Genomic DNA, 21,418 nt, shown 5'->3' on the forward strand with positions numbered 1-21,418 from the left:
GACAAAAGCAGTGTGTTATTCTAAGGACTTTGGACTGTAAATAACAAAAACTTGTCCAGAAATGGATCTAGGCATTGTAATGAATCATAGTGTGAGTCACAGGGTTAGGCTGTTGAGGAAAAAAAGCAGATACTATAAAGGGACATGGAAGTATTATGCATTAATCCTCCCTGCCTCCTAAATAGCACTGGTCAGTCCTCCTCATGAGCAGTGTTTCTAGCCTGGGTACTTCAAGAAAAGTATCAGCTCATTAGGTAAAGGCGAGAGAAAAGCATTACGAATGTTAAGAAATTCTGACTCTGTGACCTAGAAGGAAACAAAACAAAACGGTTGTTTAGTCTAGTGAGGAATCTTAAAAGAACCACAAAAACACCATTCCGAAGTACAAGAAGTAGCTGCAAAGAGGGACACGGAAGCAGCCGCAGAGATCCCGCGCTTCCCAAGCAGGTGCCATTTTGCCCAAATCTACCACCGTGATCCTCGAGCGCTTGCAGTTGCAAAACACAAGTAATAATTTTATAATAACTGATATGTGTAAATCATGATGGGGTCTTTGTGGCAGCTGCTATGTCCAGATGGGATCTGGACGACGAGAGTTATGTGGCTGTATTTGTTAGGGAACAACGGAGCAAGGATCAGAGTAAGGGTGAGACCCTCAAGGAGGGACCAAAACCTCTGCCTGAGGGACAGACGGGAACGAGGACCGCGGGCCAGGGAGCATCAGCAACGATGCCCTTGGGGAGGCCGGGGCGGACAGCAGCCGCTCTCGCCTCCGCCGCCCTGGCGGGGCAGCATGAGGCCCTTCTCGGGCCGTTTCCTCAGCGCGCCAGACCGCAACGTCCTTGACCACAGGAGCGGCCGTGCCTGAGGGCGCCGGACCGCGGGCAGCGCCGCGCGCGGGAGGCCGCGGCCCCTCGGGCCGCCCCCTGCGGGCACCTGCCCGGGCCGCGCCGCTCATGCGCAGACGCGGCGGGCGGGCCATGGCGCCGCGCGTGCTGCCGCTGCCCCGGCAGCGCTCCTTCCTGCCGCCCTCGGTGCGCAACCCCTTCGTGCACCCGCGCCGCCTCAGCGCCGCCGACAAGCTGCGGGTAAGGCGGGCGGGGAGCGCGGGGACGCCTCGAGCGCTGCTGCCCCAGCAGAGCCGGGGCGCGCGGCAGCGCCGGCCGCTCTCGAAGCGCCAGCGCGTGGATGCGGAGGGATAAACAACAGCGGGAAGCGGCCGCTAGCTCCTTGGGAACATCCCGGGTGCTGGAGTTGAGCCCCGTCCTACCGAGCTCCGCAGCGGAGCCGGAGGTGCTTGGAAAGCAGCTAAGTGCATGAGCAGGCTGTGCAGCGAGTCCGTACGCAGCCCCGGCCCTTCCAGGAAAGGGAACCTGCTGAGAACACGTCCTGCCCGCGCTGCCCGCTTGGCTTCCTCCTGCAGCCTCGCGACGGAGAAGCGAGCGCGGGTTATTTCTGTGCTCCGAGCAAAGACGCCCGGGGTAAAAAGCCTCTGCATGTTGAAGTCCCCAGGGGCCATGGAGCAGCCCCTGGGCTGCCTCTGCACCACGGCTTCCCCGCCGAGCTCTGCAGCCGCCTGTCCTGCGCAGCCTCCTCATCATGCACAAAACGGGGCGCCCGCGCGCTCACTTCGTCTCAAGAACGTGACACCGCGACGTGTCCCAGGCCTCAGCCCCGAGGAAGGAGGAGAAGGAGGAGAACAACAACTCTCTGATACAAGAGGCTAAAAGTACAAAATAACCTTTTCTTCTCTTTTTCCTGCATCCCCTTTATGATACCAAACTCGCTGAGGCAGATCTCTTCCTACAATTAGATTTTTATTAAATCTTCTCTTTAAAAAAAAAAAACTGAGCTGATGAACCAAATATGAACTGAGCTCTCTAAGAGGAGGATGCACATTGTGAACGAGCTTGCAGCTTTTTTCTGCTGAGCTTTTTAAATACCTGAGGCTAATGGGCAGCTAAATATTCTCTGCTTTCCGCAGCACTTCCTCACGTTACAAGCAGCGCTTGCCCTGGCAGTAGCTGGGCAGGGGAACTGCAAGGGACGCAGCAAACAATTTCAGCTTAACTGGTCCTTTACATTTTACTAGCAGCCTTAAACACCTCTCAGGTACATCAGATTCAGTGCCTGCAGGAGCCCCAGTTTCTTAATGTGACTGCAGAAGTGGACAGCTCTCTGTGCTGGTAGCTCCTTGCAGAGGTTGCATAGATTGCTTCGGGAAGCTTGTGAGCTTTAACCTTCAATCTCCAGTTTATCTATAATGAGCACATCCTATTTTTTTTCCTTCAAGAGAAAGAGATAAAACTGGAATGGGTCTGATCTATTTAATAGCTACTAAACTTTAAGCTTGTATTTTTTAATGTCTATTTTTCTCCTGCACTTTTTCTTTCCAGACCTACCTTGACCTCTCTCTCCTCTGTCCTTTCCTTGCCCTACTCTGCAGCTGATGGAGCAGAAACCAGCTCTGCCTCATTACACAGTGACCCAGAAAGCCCATCGCCTGCATCAAGCACATCAGTACCACCTGTACATCTGCACAAAATAAATTAATGGATTTATCAAAGTTTTGAGGGAGGAGTTGTTTTGGTTTTGCTATTGCACCTTTTATTTTCATTGTAGGTCAGTGCATATTCCCTCCCTTTTTTCATAAAGAAAAAAAATGTAGTTTAAACCAAAACACACTGACTTAGCAGAATGGGCAACGTCTGTGCTACTGAATGAAGCACTGAGCTTCACATCATTCAGGTTCAACTTCCAAATGGGGAACTTGCGGCTTATACTTACAACTATTTATTTGATTAGACATGGTGTAAAACTTTAGATAAAAGTAATGAATCAAATTCTTATTGTGCGGTAGCTGGCAGATACCTCCCCAGAAGACACGCAGCATCACGCAGGCTTTTGAGATCACTTCACCATGTGAATTCCCCTGCGTGCGTGCAGGAACCGAGCCCAGAGACGTTTCACCGCTGAGGGGCTTCCGTGGGGCTGTGCCCTGCTCGTGCTGCTCACGGTGCTCGGCTGCCTCCCGCGCCGGGCTCACTCGGGCTGCGTCGAGCTCTGTTGCACCACAGAGGCCAACCTCGGGGCCATGTTTCTGAGCTCATTTGCTTGGGTGAAGCAATTAGGCATTTCCCTGCCCTCCCGCTCGGCGGCTGGCTGCTAGCGCCGTGCCAGCGCACCTGCCTCGCGGCGCTGCGGGAGCCAAACCCCTCTTGGGGCTCCCTCACAGCAAGGGCACGTTTGCGGTTCCAGGCGCTCGTTCCTGGAGGACGGAGGAGGCTGCAGGCTGAGCGCGCGGCTGCTCCGTGCCAGCTCCGTGCCTGGTGCCCACGGCACTCCTGGCACTGCAGGTCTCTCCCAGTGGTTCGATGCTCCCTGAGCCCAAAACCCCAGCGGCAACGCAGAGCTCCTTCCCCTTCCACGTAGCTGATACATGGGCATCTGAGCACTGCAATCATTAATCAATCAGTAGAGCCTTGTCAATAACCATTTCTTTCTTTTTCCCTTCTTTTCTTTCCAGACCGTCCTTCTAGGGATTATTTTGCTACCACTCCGTGCCACATGCATTTTGTTCATATTATTGCTAGCTTGGGTATTTGCATCCATTGCAACTTTTCGTCACCCTAGAAAAGGATCTGTACCCCTTAAAGGATGGAGAAGGTAAGAGCTAACTGATGCTTGCGGAAAACTCTATACTTGACTTTTTAATAAACAAAAGCAAAAAAAAAAAAAAAGCAACCTCCTCCCCCGCCTGCTCCCAGATTAGGCCCTGAAATTTAAACACACTTGGAAGGGTGTTTTGGGAAGTTGCTGTGTGTTGCATTATATTTAAAATTGTAATCTGCTTCCAGCACAAATAGCTGATGGTCCCTCCTCCTGCCTGGCACACCGACAAAGGTTGCTTTTATAGGTGTCTTTTAAAGTATGAAGGAAATCCTACCTATAAGACGGGTGATACTATTGTGTGTCTGTTTCACAGGAGGATGATCCAGAGAGCCCTTTCATGCCTAACTCGCACCATATTCTTCGTGATGGGTTTCCGAGTGAAGGTGAAAGGGAAAATAGCCAGTCCGCTGGAAGCCCCCATCTTCGTCGCAGCTCCTCATTCCAGCTTTTTCGATGCCATCGTTTCTGCCCTAACAGGAATGCCATCGATGGTATCCAGGGCGGAAAACCTGTCAGCTCCACTATTTGGCAGTAAGTATTTACCAAAAGACAAAATATTCAAAGTCAGTAAGCTGATGTGAGCCCAAAACCTTAACTCTGCAAGTGATATAGGAGCAGACTGTCCCAAGCCCTTAGGGTCTATCTAAAGCTACAGACAGTTGCTGCTGAGATTTCTCAAAGCAAATACTTTCCAGGGAAATCTTTCTGTGTTGGTCAGAGCATCTGAATGTGTGTTGTGTCCTTGCACAAACGGGATAGCGGATCACTTCAAAATGTGCTTCAGATTGAAAGCCTGTTTCATAACTGCTCACACTAGAAATTTTCTCTGCAAGTTTTCCCTCTGGGCCCCTTGAAAAATCTGTTTGACTGCTGTCTATTAACAGTCTGGTCTGCAAATGAAAAACACAGACTGCTGAAGGTCATTTCTAAACAGACTTAACTACAGCAATTCCTAAGCTGAAACTTGCAGGCAGACTGTTACAGATTGCTTTAATGGGAGTAAAACGGAAGGAATAAAAGAGAATGCAGAGAATGCGAAAGACGAGATGAGTCATGTTTCTAGTATTTCCTCCTCCTTTTGGTACCAAAAAAAATCCCATTTGTATTATTATTTGAATCAGCTGTACACTTGTGCTGGCTGTGTATCTTTTCTGTCTAAAGGACTCTTAAAAAGCTACCACTCAGAACTAAACCAAATAAGCTACACAGAAAATTGACCTCATGGGAAGTTAACTAAGTGGTACTGTGATGATCTGCTCTTAAAAGCACAAGACTGGGACATGGGAGATGGTTCTTCCCCAATTTCTTGTCACCTCTGCGATATGTCCGCATGTTCAGGTGTGGACTTTCAACTGAGTTGTGTTCTGTGCACTTCATACACGAGGTGGAGAACACCTGAACCCACGTGAGTCTGACATGGAGTAAAATCTGGATTTCTTTCACAGCAATCCTGAGTTCCCTTCAGCCTGTCTCCGTGTCACGCCAAGACCCCGACTCACGGAAGAACACGGTCACAGAGATAACGAGCCGGGCCATGTCAGGGGGCCAGTGGCCACAGGTAACAACGAGCCTGCTGTTCTTCTCTGCATTCATTCTGTGTGTACACCGGGAATGCCGGTGCCCACATGAAAGGGATTCTGTTGATGGATGGAAATGAGGTCGACTGTTAGGCAGACAGCAATTTTAGAAAGGCAAGAAAAGAGACTAGTGCCCAGAAAGACTTTTGCTGACAGTAAATCAGGTAAGATCTAGCCAGTACCAATTACTGTTCTAAAACTCAGGTGCTCACAACTTTCTCTTTTCCCTAAGTTTTAAGATGCCGTCTATGACTTGTATTTTTATATATATGAATCACATTTCTCGAGCTGGCTCGTGTGCGAGAAGCTCCATTGTGGAGCTGTGCTCACTACAGTGTGTAACTCGGGCAGTCTGAGCTGCCTGTGACCACTGCTTAAGCTGCAAACACTGACTTGTTCTGTGGGTGATAGTTAAAGGTGATCCTCAATTTGCTTTATCTCCAATGACACCCTGTGTGGACTTACATAGAGCCTCGTGCTTTATGTTTTCCATTAGTTCTTGATTTCTTTAAGTGGTATGATTTTCTTAAAATAAAAACAAAAAGTTCAAATGACTGGTTTAAGTTGCGAAAATTATGAGGTCTCTTTAGTCATAGTTGGCTACTTTCTAAATGATTGAGAGAAGTTAATGCTGGTAACTTTTGCCTCACTTTTGTTCCAGAAAACAGTTCTTCAGTCTTCAGTTGAGGAAGATTAAAGCAGGCTAGGGAAAAACCTTACAAGAAGCTCTGTAATTAATATTTGTGCTACTTGAATTTGATTTGTAAATGCCTTTTTCTAAGCTGCCTTAAACATTTCTAGTGCCCCAATTTTCCCCCCGCCCCAATTTTCCAGGGTATGGAGGATTTTGAATCAGCACACGTCAAAGCAAGGAAGGCTTTTTTATAGTACTGTGCTTAGAAACTGTGCTGATGCTTTTGATTTGCTAAGCAGTTACAGATGAAGTGGTTCCAACAGAGCCTGGTAAACTTAATTCTCTGCTGTGAATAGCATGGGGAGGGAAGGGGAAGTGACTTTGCCCCAATTCTGTGCTTGCTATAAAAACTGGATCTATATCATGGCACAAATAGACCCGAAGGTTTGTGGCTTCCCAGATGATTTGACTCATAGATTGAGTCAGCAGGAGAACCGGGGCTGCCATTGATTGATTCCCAGTCCTATGCTCTGGCCACATCTTCCTCCTCCTCTCTTTTCTTGAAAACCTTGAGCAGAAGATGCTGCCTGTCACATGCCCTGCACAGGACCTGGGGCTGCCCTTTGGTACAAGGGAAAGAAAGGGCAACGGATTCCCAATTCCTTCTTGCTAGAGCCACAACACAGCAGGCTGGGCAATGTGTGAGGACCTGGCTGTTGCTCTCCCAGCCCTTCACCAGCACAAACGGGAAGCCCTGCGGCTCGTTGCCCGGTTGGTATCTTAGGGCTCGATGCTACACAGAGGTGCGCGATGCCCCTGGGCACACAGGCACCCGGCAGCTCAGGAGGATGCTGCTGGCAGGGGAGACTGTATTGGTGAAGGCCTTGCCCCAACTTCCTCTCTTGCAAAGCAAATTGGATGATCCTGGGGGCATCCTCCACCTGCGTCCCGTTCCCCTCGGCGCAGGGGTCCCGTGCTAGTGATGCAGGGTAGCGTGCGGCAGAGCTTGCGCACGAAGCCAGGCTTTGTGTAACCCTTGTAACTCACATATAACCCCTGGGTGACATGAACGTGTTTGTTTTGTTTCTCTTGAAATCCAAGATCCTCATTTTCCCAGAAGGCACCTGCACAAACCGATCTTGCCTGATCACCTTCAAACAAGGTGAGAGATTTTGTTGCTTCTTTGTTGGAAAATAATGCGTAAAATACAACAGCGCTGACATGATGGCTTCCATCACCAGAATTTCAGTGTCATTGTTTTATACTGTTCAGTTTACTTTTCCCATTTGGGGTATTTTGTAGGAGGTGAAGTGCATGTGATGTATACTAGCTAGTTAGTTGGCTTTCTTTCTGGGTACAGTTGTCCTCTAATAAATGTCCCGTAATTTCGGTTACTCAACTGAACTTAACTACTACTTAGTACTCAACTAGTACTTAGGGGCTAAGCTACCAAAGTGCTGCCTCTTTCCATTTGTTTTGAGCTCAATTTACGGTCACGTCATCTTGCCTTCCTGTACACCCCGCTAAGCAAGACTTAGTGACCAGATTATGCATCTCTTTGGTGTCGTGTTCAGCAGCAGCACAGCCCGACAGGCCGGTTTTAACGCAGAAAGGTCCGGGAGGCAGCAGCGACCATTAGGCTGCAGAGCTGCCCTCAGCCAAAGCGCTGTCCCTGCGCAGCAAAGCTACAGTCGCTTATCAGGGTGATCAGAGCAGAGAAGGGCTCAGGAAACGTTTGCAACAGTCTGATCTGCTCATCTGTGGTTATAGGTGCCTTCATTCCACGCGTTCCCGTGCAACCCGTGCTGCTCCGATACCCCAACAAGCTGGTACGTAGAGTGCTCTTCTGCCCCTAGCTGCTTATCCACGAGGCAGAACCCTGGCTTAACGCGTGTCTGAGGCAGGATCCTGCTTCCTCAGGGAGGAATCTCTGGCCCTGAGCCCCAGCCCTGGCTGCTACATCAGCAGCAGCAGCTCCCCGCATGCCAGGGCAGAAGCCTCACGGCGGAAGTGAGAAACTTCCTGCAAAGCCGCAGAGCCTCTTCCTCGCGCGGACATTCACACAGCAGCTTCCCCACCAGCCTCTCTTCCTGTGTGAGCGCAGGGAAGGGGCTCACCAGCAGCCTCAGAACGAAAGCGGAGCCGAGTTAGGCAGCCAAGAGGTGTTACAAGAAGCACAGATTCCCTCCTGAATCCTCACGCAGGTGACTTGCCCATCAGTGACATGCGCGACTGGTGGGAACCAGCCCTGTAACAGTGATCTATAGTGAGTAATAAGCAGAAGAAGAAAAAGGCAAAGGAGAAAAGGCAAAGGAAAGGCATGATAGATGACCCGAGCCGTTCTGCCTTGAAAACTAAATCCAGCTCATTTATGAGGGTGCCTCTGTAAAGGGACCAGAGGGGCCTTCTCAAGAAGTCTCACTAGCTGTTTCTCCCACACACACTTCTGCTGTCTAGATCAGAACAAATAATTTAAAATAGCTCTACATAACTACATAAATTTAATTCCCAATTATTGGTATTTCCAGAGTCTGTCATGCTTATTTCCATTTTTTTAGGACGAGGAATCCTAGTCATATTAACACCTGTATTTTCACTACGGGGCTATAAAACCATCATCTGTTTTTATTAAACTTGTGCACGCTTTACCCTGTAACTTAGTGGCTCTCTAGTATTCATCTGATTTTGTCATACATTTCTGTATTTTGTTTTTTCCCTAGGACACAGTGACCTGGACGTGGCAGGGCTATTCATTGTGAGTTTCTTAATCCTACTAAAATTACATACGGATCTTTTTTTTTTCCCCTCTATTGCTAAACAATTTGCCAAATGGCTTCAACTAAGCCAAGACACGTTTACTTCAGATACGAGAGACAGTACAGAAAGCAGTGAGGGAAGGTGAAGTTATCGGTATTCCTGTGGTTCCTATAGGAGGTTCCTATTCCCTGCTCAGAGGACAGTGCTTGGAAAATGAGGGCTCGAAATGAAGCCTGTGAGCAGGTCAGAAAGAAGAGGTTGGAAGACTCCTGACTCGGGGTGGCTGGTGCAGAAGCTCGAGATTCTTAACAAAAATATCAGTAACTGTGAAGGGGAAGGGCCTTGCACAGAGGAGCTGGTGGCCACGTGCCGGGTGGTCGCGCTCTGCGTGTTGCTGCCAGGATCTGATATTGTCTCCTTCTCAGAAGCCTCCTGACCCAGATGCTGCTTTCACACATTGCTCCTTTCCTGCCTTTGTGGCTAGGCATGCCTAAAACTACGTGTTACAAAATCAAGCACTTCCTACATACACCAAAAAGTATCGCTCGACTCTTCCAGTACATTTCGCATTTCTTTTCTTTTCAATCCAAAATAAGAAAGCTAGCTTGATAACAGTAATTTACAACACTTAAATGAAGAACAAATGTGAATTTCTGCTTAAAAGAAGTAGTGAAATGAACCAGCCAGCCAGAAGTGAAAGCAATTATGCCTATCCTTTTTCCCAGCTTCTTCCTCTCCCTACTTGCTAATGGTAAATTCAGTGACTATTTCTGTGTGAAGCACAGAAGGTCCCAGACATACTGCTGCTTACCAGGTTTGTCTAAGCACCACCAGACTATGCAGAATGGCCAGCACCTATGAACAAATCCCTGCTTCACTTCTCAGAAGGACGTTACTGCTCCCGTTTTGCAGATGAGAGAATAAAAGATGCATATACAGAGGTATTTGCTGTTAAAACTTTCAAATCCAGTGGCTCTTCACCTCTTAAAAAATACAACAGCATATATATTTTGCTAGCCAAAGACTTTATAAGGTACCATTAACGTGCACAACAAGTGCAAAGGCAACAAGCTGCCTGTCCATTTGTAAAGTTAGCATATGCAAGAGCCCAATAGAAAAACACTTCAGGAAGCTTCCCAACTTCCCTGCAAGGTATTTAAAAGCCTTGCCCAGTGTCAACTCTGCTGTGGTTGATGCTTTAAGAAGTTTAATACACTGATGTGCAAAACTTTTGCTTAAAATAATTGAAACATGTTTTTCTTCCTCTTTCTGCCTGCAGCAAAGAACTGTGCGTCATGACACTGTGCCAGCCCTTCACAAGAGTAGAAGTTGAGGTAAGAGTTAGAAATATTTTTATACCAAGATTCACTAACTGGGGAACTTGGTTATACTTTAACAGACTGTATTATTCATGTTTTTAGTCACTGATAATAAACAAATGTCTCAGCAACCAGAACAGAATGAAGGTAATAGGTTTGTCCTTATCTGTGTATCTCTTAACCTGATGAGCTGCTGAATGAAAGCTGTCAAAAGTGCCTTTAGCACCATTACTCTATATGCATTTTACAAATGCTTCAACTAAGAATTATTTTAATATATTATGTAAAAAGGTAACATTTTTTCTCCTTTTCCCCACAAGAGAGCTCATTTCCCTGCTCCCTTCTAACCATCCTTCTTACCCAGCCATCCTACCAGACTCGACTCTGAAGGTTTCTGCAGCCAAGAGCTTACATAAAGACTTCAGTTCTCCTGCAGGGAAGGAAGCTGGGCCTTCTTTAACGAACCTGCTCCCTTGCTCATTAAACGCAGCCACACAGCACAAAAGACAACAAGAACCCACACGCTGCAGAAACGGGTACCAACTGCTTGCTCCCTGTCCAAGTGAGGAGGCAGCTCTGGGTCCCCTGTGTCACCTTTCTCTACAGACCACAAAGGACTGCCAGTGTGGACTAAGTTCATTTAGGGCCCTGAGTAATGGGAAGAGTTTGATGTTTCTTTGCTGTTCATTTGCAAAACACAGAATTCAGCAATGTTGGAAAGCAGTGTTGCTGCTCCTAACAGTGAACAGTATGATCTTGGTTGTGCAATGAAGTGATAAATATCTCTTTACACTTATCTATCTGGTTTGTTTAGGGTTTTTTGAGGGAGGTTGTTTTGTGGGTTTTTTTGGTTTGTTTTATATAAGATACTGACTTGCACAGTATTTGTACACATTTATGCTCTACTTATAACTCACAGTTCAGATCTTATCATTGTCCTCACGGAGGAATAAAAGTTCTAGGACACACTTATGTGTCACTCACTAAATTAACAGGTACCAAGTTTGACTGCAGCACATATTTTAAAATCTTGCACACAGTTTTCCAGGATATAACCCACCTTATAAAGGATCTTTTAAAAGGCATATGCAGTATTTCAGACTCACATTCTTATAAAAGTAGTATTTCATTTTCTAACTAACTTTGCATTTACTACAGTTTTCTTTTATAGGGGTTGATTTTTCATGTTAAAGCAGCTCTTACCGCTCTTGCAGACAAGAATGGACTCAAACGTATCCGTGTGGCTGCTGTGGAAGTGACTGGATGGTTTCTAAGGCGGTTGAGACCTCTAGTGTCCAGTTCCACCATCGCATGGCTGATTTATTCCCTTCCTTTCAACCAGCAACCAAAACCTGCCTGTGATGTTAACAAGGGGGTGACTCCTGAGCTGACCGTGCTCCTCATCTCTTTCAGTTTCTGCCTGTCCACGTTCCCACCGAAGAAGAAAAAAACGATCCCATTCTTTTTGCCAACAGAGTCCGAGAAACCATGGCCACGTACGTACTGGGTTGGGACAAGTCCCAAGAACTTGTCTTTTCTGCATCCACCATTTCCAATATTAGAAATATATTTCCAATATAGCCTGGTTGTAAAGCACTGCAGACTGTACCACAACCCAATCAAGTTTTAGGTTATTATATATAGGAACTTTGCTAATGCCAACTTCCCATAGCAAACCACCCTGATTGTTCTTATATAGCTTACAAAGAAGGTTTTCTTAAGTTGAAAGATAAATTTTGGAAAAGCTGGAACCCTAACCCCGAACCCTAACCCTAAACCCTAACTCTATCCCTAACCCTATCCTAACCCTAACCCTTAACCGTAACTCTAAACCAAACCCTAACCCAAACCCTAAACCCTAACCCTAAACCCTAACGGCACCCTAACCCTAACCCCAAACCCCTAACCTTAACCCTAACCCTAAATCCTAAACCCTAACCCTAAAACCCTTACCCTAACCTCCCTTGTTTGCCTGAGAAGCATACGCATGAGGTTCGTTCTCTGGGGTTATTGGGCTACATTTACAAGACTGTAAATCTGAAGCCATCTGGATGCTACTGCAGTACAGCACAGTTCCAGCAAACGGTGCGCAGTGCCCAGTCCTACCGTAGCAGTGCAGAAATGAATTATCACTGGTTCTGTATGTTAGTGTTAAGGCCAAACTGAAGAGGTGAGAAGAGAGGTCAACTAAAAGTTATTTTAATATAAGAAGCTGATTTTCTTTTCCTCTGACTTTGTTTCAGTGCTTTGAACGTGCCAGTGACAGATCACACTTTTGAAGACTGCAGGCTGATGATCTCGGCAGGGCAACTGACGTTGCCTATGGAGGCTGGCCTGGTGGAGTTCACCAAAATCAGCAAGAAACTCAAGTAAGGAAAGTTCAGCCATTGGTATTTTAATTACTGCATTAGCATTACCTTGTTACTGGAAAAATGATTCTACATGTTGGAAGTAACTGATTTACCAAAGCACAGAACTGCCTGCTTTTAGTATTAATAACCAGGGGAGGGCAGTACTTAATTGCTATTTCTTACAAAATAACAGCCTAGAAATACCATGTTTCTAACACAACTGCTCCCTTTTGGCTATTTTTTGTCTTTGAACACTGTAATAACTCCTACTGAAATTCCATCTGTCCAAGATCTGGCATATAGAAATATCTCCTCTCCTTCGTGTTTCATAGCCTAAAATGGAATCATGTCAGGGAGCAGCTGGATACCTTTGCTGCCATTGCAAGTGCCTCCAAAGGGGGAAGAATTGGAATTGAGGAGTTTGCAGAGTACTTGAAGCTGCCCGTTTCTGATGTCCTCAAAGAGCTGTTTCTGCTCTTCGACAGGGTGAGTATTTAGCCTGTTAACGGACTGTTGGCAATGTTTTGTTAAGAAATACATCCCAAAAGGATAATTTGAGTCATCATGTCCAGCTTAGTAAATGCTTCCTGGATAGTAACTCCAGCAGGCAAGATACGTGGCTTGTATAGGTACCTTTTTTAATGTTTTGATGGGAAAAGGCCTGTCAGCTTGCTGTCTGAGAGTTGCAGCCACCCCTCAGAACAAGTTACTGCACAACTATCAGATGATAATCTCTGTGCTGCTGGTTCTGGAATGTTTTCTTTTGCCTGCCCGAATTTCAAGCTCATTTACACTCTGACAATTTAATGATTAACTGTTGCTGCTGCATGTGCACAATTTCAGGCAGATTGTACTAACTAGAGAACACGTTTCTGCTGGGCTTCCAAGGGTGCTATTAGATGCTACAAGGTGCTATTAAATGCTACAAGCACCCATCTTGCTGTCTCCAGCCATTAGAAAGGCCTGTGCCTACCCTAGTCTCATCACTCAGGCTTTCCTCCATAGTCAGCAAGGACTCTCCCCTTTTGGTCCTCTCTCTGAAGATGGCATCAACTGTCCTGTGATGGACCCCTCTGATACACAAAAAGCCTCAAAGAACACAGCCCACAATTCACCTGCTAGGCATCCAGCCTGGGCTAACGTGCAAGCAGCATGTGGCTCTGCGACTGTTTAAGAACTGGAGGGTGTTTCTTATCTAAGGAGCTCCCTCAGCTCAGCAGCTTTCTTCCTGATCAAGTTTATTTTCACAGGATGTCCCCCCATCGGGGGGCACTGTGGTGTACCTGCTGGTTAAAACTGCTCCAGGATTTTTCCAGGTGTAGAGCATTTGTAAGTTCTAAAACAGAAATGGATCAACTGTATTTCCATATCTGCTAAATGCAGCGAAGCTGCATGGTCAAGGTACTTGTCTTCACTCCTTGTCTCTCCATGCTGGACCACGGGCTCCTACGACATGTAGTCCCAGTATGGATACAACAGAAATACGGTGCCGCAACCAAAACCACCACCTTGTACTTCCTCTCTCTGGCACGAACGCTCTGGTGGCTGGAATTTGCAGTGTGATACTAAATCACTAAAAAGCTGAAGGCATAAAAGCCTGCAAGGACAGATCCCACTCCAGCTCTGAACTTACCCTTGAGGAGAGCAGCTTCAGTGAGGAACAGCCACACTACTGGGGCTGAAACCTCTTCGGTTATGAGCAGATACATTTTGAGATTTCTGCTCTGCAGTTTTGAGTATTGCCGGGGGGTTTTTTTGTCTTTTTTTTCTTTTTTTTTTTTTGCTAAAAAGATTAACCAAATCACAAAGCAGAGAAAAAAGGCAGTAACAAAGGTGCAGAGAGAAGCTCCTTGATATCCTCAGCCATTGGTGGGAAGTGCTGAGATGGGAGAGCCCCACGGAGGGGCGTGCACAGACGCGGGAGCTCGCGGCACGCGCAGGAGCTGCCTTGTGCCCACACCCAGCTCACGCCCAGAGCGGCAGGAGACTCGGATCCGCGGAGCTCCCTGGAGCAAATCGCAGCCATGTTCCTGGCTAAAGCTCTGCTGAGCGGCGGCAGTGGTGGTGGCCGTGGAGGGGACCTCGTGCGTGGCCTCGGGGGGCTCCTGAGCGGAGGCGGCCAAGGAGGCAACGTGGGAGGACTCCTTGGAGGTCTCGTCAACCTCCTGAGCGAAGCAGCAGCTCAGTACACGCCAGAGCCGCCGCCTCCCCGCGGCCATTTTACCAATGTGGAAGCGTATGAGAGCGAGGAGGTGAAGCAGTTTCGCTGTCTTTTTGCCCAGCTGGCTGGAAGCGACATGGAAGTGAGCGCGTCAGAGCTCATGCACATCCTGAACAAAGTGCTGTCCAGACACCAAGACCTGAAGACCGACGGCTTCAGCTTGGACACGTGCCGCAGCATGGTGGCCATCATGGACAGCGACACAACGGGCAAACTGGGCTTCGAAGAGTTCAAGTATCTGTGGAAGAACATCAAGAAATGGCAGTGCGTGTTCAAACAGTTCGACACGGAGCGGGCGGGCGCCGTGGGGCGGGCACAGCTGCCCGCAGCCCTGCGCGCCGCCGGCTTCCACCTCAGCGAGCCGCTGTGCCTCACGGTCGCGCGCCGCTACGGCGACGAGCACGGCGCCCTCGACTTCAACAGCTTCATCAGCTGCCTGGTGCGGCTGGACGGGATGTTCCGTGCCTTCAAGGCCCTGGACCACGACGGCCATGGGCAGGTTGACATGACCCTCCAGGACTGGCTGCAGCTGACCATGTATTCGTGAGCGCAACGCGGAGAAGGACGCGCTCCGGCCGGGAGGTTTCCAGGGAAGAGCCTGGCCCACAGTGCCCAGCTGCAGCCTTCCCCTTGCGCTAAGGCAGATGTTGCTAGAGGTACCTGGCTTAGCTTGGAGCGCCATGGTGGGTGTTAGGTGCTATAGAGAGATTATATGCTGAAGGACCATACCTTAGTTTTTAATTCAAGTGGCTCGTATGCAGTAAAACTCTTTATAATAATCTCTAGGTTTGGGGTTCGGTGACGTTACTGCTCTGTTTTGTCAGCTGGAATAAAGCTCTGCTTGCCTGGAAAGCAAACACTGGGCATGAGAGTTGAACAGATTACTAAATTGTGTGGTTATTTCTGACAAGGGGGAAAAATCTGAGTTGCAGTGACTATAACGAGCAATAATTTGCATAGTTGTATTTCATTTCCTTCCCATTCTGCTTTTTCATGCTTTTTTGCTCAAGTAAAACATGAATGAAATTGGCAGTCCTACCTGCTGTGCTGCTTGCATAGGGCTCTCTTCACAAGCTTTTCCCCCTTCTTACAGCTCTATTAACTAGTCTTTTCTCTCCTTCCTTAAAGCTGTATAATAGTTACACCAAAAACAACCTAAAATATAAATATACATTTATATTTAGAGAAGTTTGCTGAAATAGTGCGGTCACACAGCAGCCAGCCAGCCAAAATCAACCTCAGGCCATCAGAGTTGGATTTCAGCAGGGCTCAGTGTCCCGGTTGAGCTAGTTAGTGCAGTCCTGCTTGCTAAAGAAGCCTCTTGCTGAGTAATAACTAAAAAAGGAATAACATGTTGTATCAAAGGTGCTTTTTTTCCAGTTAAACCTCACAGGGTTGCTGATGAGCAGCTCTCCCGCTGCGATGCCCAAGGCAGCTCTGAGCCAGGCGGTGCTGCCGTACGAGCCGGCGGCCCCGGGCGCGCGCTGGCTGCAGGATCGCGGGCAGGGAGGGAGCTGCCCGCGTGCGCCCAGTTCAGCCCCGCTCCTGCTCCTCCCCAGGGAGGCAGCAGCGCCCGCACAGGCCGGCCAGGCGGTACCTGCACGGCAGCCTGGAGCTCTGGGTCTCACCTTGGCTTTCTAAACTTCCACTGCTTTCATTTCTACATCTTGCCATTGGACTCAGTGAATGGTATTTTCCACATGGCTCAAATCATGCAGAGGACTTTTACCTAAAACTTAGGGAAATGCAACTTAGAGCTTTTGCTCAGATGTTCTCCCTCCTGTACTATGTTTAATAAGAAGCTGAGCAACAGGAAAACAATACGTGTATTGGCCCGAACTGCAGTGCAAGAAGTGAATTCCTCCCAAACGCATTCGCCGCCCATCCCAGTTATGCAGCCGACAACCGCACAGTTACGCACACGGGTGGTAGAAAAGGGAGCACAAAGAGAAGTGCAGCATCTCTAGGTAAGCCCCAGCCTCCCAGGTACCTCCCTGACCACTTACAACGCACATGCAGCAACAGGCAGCGCTTTGGAGGAGCTGCAGCAGCACCTCCAGCTGCAGCTTCCCCTGCAGTCCTGCACGGGGCTCGGTGCCAATCCAGCTGGGCAGCAGCAGCTCCTCCAACAAGTGCTCCTCACCCGCATTCTGCCATTCGCACAGCACGGAGAATAAAACTGGGGGCACTGGCACTTAAACTTCGCTGTGTCCTAGGGCTTTACCAGATGCATAGGACTGATCTGCTAGCCCTGAGTTTCTGTGTGGCTCTTAATGGAGACTCTGATAGTAGAAAATTTCCCAAAAGTGTAAGATTTGCTGTATTACATATAAAAGCAACAACAAAACCCCTAGTTATCATAACCTACTGTATAGTAGCAGAAAACTAGTTTTGTTTAAGGAAACAAAGGCTGTTGATGTTACACTATGCTTTGGTTATTTTCTTTAACATAAAAACAAATGCATATTTATGTTCTCCTTTGCTATGTAGAGAGTTGGAGCTCAGCTCACATGTTGCTTCCTTAAAATATCTCGGAGCACACAGACTGCAAACACAGCCCGGGATGTGCAGAGAGACACAGCGCGGGCCCTTCCACAGGGCTGCTGCACAGGCACTGACTGCTGTCCTGCCTTTCCAGTTTAGCTCCCATGGTTTTTGCAGGCTACAGCCCTGTCGCTTCTCCTCAAGCAGCATGCCAGCGCCCTTGGAAGCCAGCCCCCATCCTCGGCTTACCATGGCTAGTCCCAACACGATCATGCCAGTAGAGCAACTTCACTGCATAGTCAAATGCCTGGAGGCCTGTGCACTGAGTTTTAATTATTAGGCGTTAACACTTTCATGGAATAGCATGGCCCTTGATAACCTTTATCATTTCTCCACGTACAGCAAGCTGTGTTAACTGACTTCAAAAGTTGCTTCTGAAGGAGACTTTTTTTTTTTTTTTTTTTTTTTTTTTTTAAGTTTATGGTCCCATTCTCCTCTTCTGTATTTTCAAGTTACAAAATAAATTTAAACAGTGATACTGCATTGCAAATGCCATTAGTATTCACGGATACGATGAAACCATAACAGTGAAAATAGTAAATTCCAGCAGAATTGCAGAGTCCTTCACTAAGAACCTAATTGCCAAACTGTCCTTTGCTAAGAACCTAATTGCCTAACACAGAATATCCCGAGAACCTTTCAACAACAGCTCACTCATTTCAGCTGTTTTAACAGTTAAAGTTTATAATGCTACATTTCAAAGTTAGCTCTGTTATTGTTATGAGAACTATGATGGAGCCAAAATATTTAAGGCAAGCCCTGCCACACAGTGAGAGCAGAGACTTGTAAACAGAACAGTGTTTATGGGAGAAGATTGCCCTTTTCTTTGAGTGGGTAAAAAACTGCCAGAAATCATATCCCGACCAGCAAAGTACTTTATAGATTATTCATATTTTTACTAACAAGTTTTCTTAAGATCTGTAAGTCTTTAAAGTGCTTAAAGGTTGCATGCTTTAAAAAAGATTGCTGAGATCGTTAGTACAAAGAAAACCATACTGAACTGGATTTGAAGGCTAAATAAACTTTAGCCTTAGTGGTTTCTAATCCTGCCCAATGTATAGTTCGATGAAGAAAATTAAGTATCAAGTACACTGTTATGCATTTTGTTAATCAAGAATCTAGAAGTGGTTTGGGCTGCTGTCAGCCCCAGGGAGCCCAGCTGCTTAAAAATCCTTTCCCCTTTGGAACGTTCAGCACATTCTCCTCCCCTCCATCCTCACACATTTGTTTGCCTTGAAAATGTTTTCCATGAATGCCCTTGTTGTGAACAGTCCAACCCAGGAACGACTCGACATCTCAGGCTCTGCTTTCATTAGCTGCTCTGCATCCCGTCACCAAACACTTGCATGGTGCTTCTTCCCTGGGCTGGATATGTCCCCAAAGCCTCAGGAAACTTCCAGTGACAGGAACACCGTTGTCTCAAACAGACATTTTAACTGCTCTCTGCTCTCCCCCTATGTGCCAATACAGGGCAGCACATAGAAAATTAATCACGAATCTCCAAGAAAGCCTCACGAGATTTGGTGAGGTTGCTTTGTAGCTCATGCATCAAAATGATCATTCAGATCAAAACTGTAATAACCACGCAGACAGTTGCATTTGTAGCATTTCTAGCTTCTAACGTATCTTATTTACTTTAAGAGCATTTAGGACAGTGCATTTGCTTCAAAGAGAGGTTTAAGATAGCCCACATAGGCTCGCTTCTATATCAAGTTGTTAAAAACATAGTACGACTTCATCCCTAGAATTAAACACATTCAAAGAGCTGTTAGCACTTTTACTTGCAAGAAAACCTGTAGTGCTGCAGTCTGTCTTAGTACACACAGCAGAGCTGATTCCTGCAACAGCTTTTCCAGCTGTGAGGTGCAGTATTAGCAATTCACCCCTGCCCTGTGTGTTTGGTTACAGAACGGAGATGGCACCATCGACTTCCGGGAGTACGTGATCGGTCTGTCTATCCTTTGTAACCCCGCCAACACAGAGGAGACTATTCAGATGGCATTTAAGGTAAGTTCAGTTTAGTACAGAACTACCAACCTGTTAGCTTTCAGATCGTAAGTTCAGAGCGTCAATGTGCTATGCAAGTGTGAGTAATACTCTTAAACCAACTGACATTTCCAGTGTGCAGGGGAGGGGAGCAGTGCAGGCATCTGCCCTGGCAGGGTTTCACACGCCACGTGAAGGCACTAATGAACACGTAACCTGGCAGGCTGGCCCCTAAGGTGATTCCGCGGCACTTGCAGTTTTTTCTCTGGGGCTTTGTGGGGCTGTGGGGGTGCAGTGGGGGAGCAGAGAGGAGGGAGCAACATCCCCTGCTCTCAGTGTCCCGCGCAGTCACCCCGGTTATCAGCAAAGCGGGGTGAGCGCCGAGGGCAGCTTCTCGGGAGAGGCGCATCCAGAACGGGGCTGCCACCAAGACCCTCTCTGGGGCTATCCCGGTAACGCAGAGGGCAGGAAGCGGCTGCCCCTTCCCCATCCCGGGCCAAGGGGCAGCCTAGGACAAGCTGGCCAGGGGTGAAGCCCTGAGCAGGAAGATCCCCCCAAATTTTACTTGGTTTTGTTTTTTTTTAGTGGATCTTTGACACAGATTCAGCTGTTTATCCCCTGCTACCTTTCTATGCATTCCTTGAACAGGGTAATAAGATATGGATCATGTTCATTTTTATTTAGATCCTTTTCAGTCCTGGTGCACATTCAGGAAGTACCAGTATTTTTATGTGAATACACTGTATCTCCCGCCTGCTTTGCAGATAAGCGCTACAGCTATTCAGACAAATAGCTGGAAAGCTGAGCTGTGTTTCCCGGGGGTGGTTTATCACTGCAGAGCCTAGGAGGCAGCAAGCCCAGCAGCCCTCTCTGCTGTCTCACTGCTGCTTTCTGCACTACACCCCTCAGCATCTCAGCAGCTGCACTGACTCTGAAATGGGCCGTTCGTCACCAGCCCCAGTGGGCAGTGGCTGGTGCAGCTGGTGAAAGCTGATGTTCCTCTGCAAATGCAGCTAGGGGGTTTCTGCTACTTGGTAGAGCCTGAGTCTACCTTGAGCTGCATGAGCCTGTGGGCTTCATTGCATAGGGAGTGAATGTGATTTCCAAAAGCTTTACTGCATACTTTTCATAGTACACAATATCATGATGCTAATTATATCACATAAACAACTGCCAGACTTAATTTCAGAGAAAATCTATAACATCTTTTACCAAAAAAAAAGGCAGCTAAGATGATGCCAATCTCTTCAAATCCCAGACGTCGTTTGCAAATCTCCTCTTAAACAGCAGAAACCTAATGGGGGTGGCCAATTTGCACAGGCTCACAGGCAAACTGATACTAGCGTGTTGCTGCACATACCTCTCTTCCAGCTCTTTGACATGGACGATGATGGCACCATAACAGAAGAGGAGTTTGCTTGTATCATTCAGTCAGCTCTAGGGGTGCCAGAGCTCGATGTTTCTAAACTCTTCAAAGAAATAGATGCAGATGAAACTGGGAAGCTCTCCTACGGTAAGTTACGTCCCACTGTAACCCACAACACTCTGATAGCTCTCGACAACCACAGTTTCCTGCCTCTTTTCTCCCTGTAAACATCCCATACCCTGTGGCTGGGGAAAACTCAAAGCAGACCCAGACACTTGTCTGATCTGCCCAAGATACTTCAGAAGAAAGTACCTGGAGATTGCTCCATTAAAAAGCAGCCCCGACCCTTTGATTCTATTGTTGCATAATAATATCTACAGTATTTCTTTTATGCTTTTAGATGAGTTTAAGGACTTTGCGCTCAAGCATCCAGAGTATGCGAAGCTGTTCACTACATACCTAGAGCTACAGAGATACCAGCTAAGTATGTCAGAGGAGGATGACTTTCAGTCACCAGAAGCCGAAGACACTCCTGTTCGGAAGAGCACAGGCCCAGGCTCAGAAACAGCACCAATGGCCAGAAATAAAGTCCACCCTGAAGGCAATGAAGATGACAACTCCAGTACCTCGGACAAAAAGGATGACTGAGAACGGTCAAATAATTCAGTTCTTGAGCTCTACAGGAATGTCTTGGCCCAGCTATTCATAAGCACAATTCATAAGCACAATTAAGCACATGTGCATAAGCACAATTAAGATTGCAATTCAAAGAATGATTTTTTTTTTTTTTTTTGCTTTCCTCTTGGGCTGAAGAGGAATGATTCCTGTATTAATCTAAGGGAAAAAACACTGCAACTACTCTGTCGCTGATATCAGCATGGCACAACTGGGAATGTTGCTCAGTGTCCTCCTCCAGTTCCTGTTTTCAGGAAGGTACCGGTTGTAGGGGGGACAGGCATCAGCACTCAAATCATGTCTCAGCTGAGGAGCC

At 47.3% G+C, this 21,418-nt stretch overlaps 2 protein-coding genes across 2 annotated transcripts; both read left to right on the forward strand.

Moving 5' to 3' along the window:
• The first annotated feature begins 980 nt into the window (after positions 1–980).
• LPCAT2 (lysophosphatidylcholine acyltransferase 2) lies at positions 981–21,211 on the forward strand. Its single transcript, XM_010217944.2, has 14 exons — positions 981–1,088; positions 3,527–3,666; positions 3,986–4,203; positions 5,118–5,230; positions 6,985–7,045; positions 7,654–7,712; positions 8,604–8,638; positions 9,920–9,974; positions 11,373–11,455; positions 12,203–12,328; positions 12,643–12,796; positions 18,984–19,082; positions 20,433–20,574; positions 20,828–21,211. Exons 1-14 carry the CDS (start codon positions 981–983, stop codon positions 21,073–21,075), a joined length of 1,641 nt encoding a protein of 546 aa, XP_010216246.2. The 3' UTR covers positions 21,076–21,211.
• On the forward strand, positions 14,335–15,078 carry CAPNS2 (calpain small subunit 2). The gene has a single exon (XM_010217942.2). It carries the CDS (start codon positions 14,335–14,337, stop codon positions 15,076–15,078), a length of 744 nt encoding a protein of 247 aa, XP_010216244.2.
• Positions 21,212–21,418: the final 207 nt, after the last annotated feature.

The sequence above is a fragment of the Tinamus guttatus genome, unplaced genomic scaffold (assembly GCF_059628265.1).
Source record: "Tinamus guttatus ecotype Peru unplaced genomic scaffold, ASM5962826v1 Tinamus_guttatus_pri_ptg000389l, whole genome shotgun sequence".
Lineage (NCBI taxonomy): Eukaryota > Metazoa > Chordata > Aves > Tinamiformes > Tinamidae > Tinamus > Tinamus guttatus.

What these genes read in the sequence shown, in the direction of transcription:
- LPCAT2 (XM_010217944.2), top strand. Translation starts at nt 981, where the DNA reads ATGGCGCCGCGCGTGCTGCCGCTGCCCCGGCAGCGCTCCTTCCTGCCG. An exon ending in ACGTGGCAGGGCTATTCATT is followed by an intron (nt 8,639 to 9,919) that starts GTGAGTTTCTTA and finishes TTCTGCCTGCAG; the next exon opens with CAAAGAACTGTGCGTCATGA. An exon ending in AACTGGGAAGCTCTCCTACG is followed by an intron (nt 20,575 to 20,827) that starts GTAAGTTACGTC and finishes TTATGCTTTTAG; the next exon opens with ATGAGTTTAAGGACTTTGCG.
- CAPNS2 (XM_010217942.2), top strand. Translation starts at nt 14,335, where the DNA reads ATGTTCCTGGCTAAAGCTCTGCTGAGCGGCGGCAGTGGTGGTGGCCGT.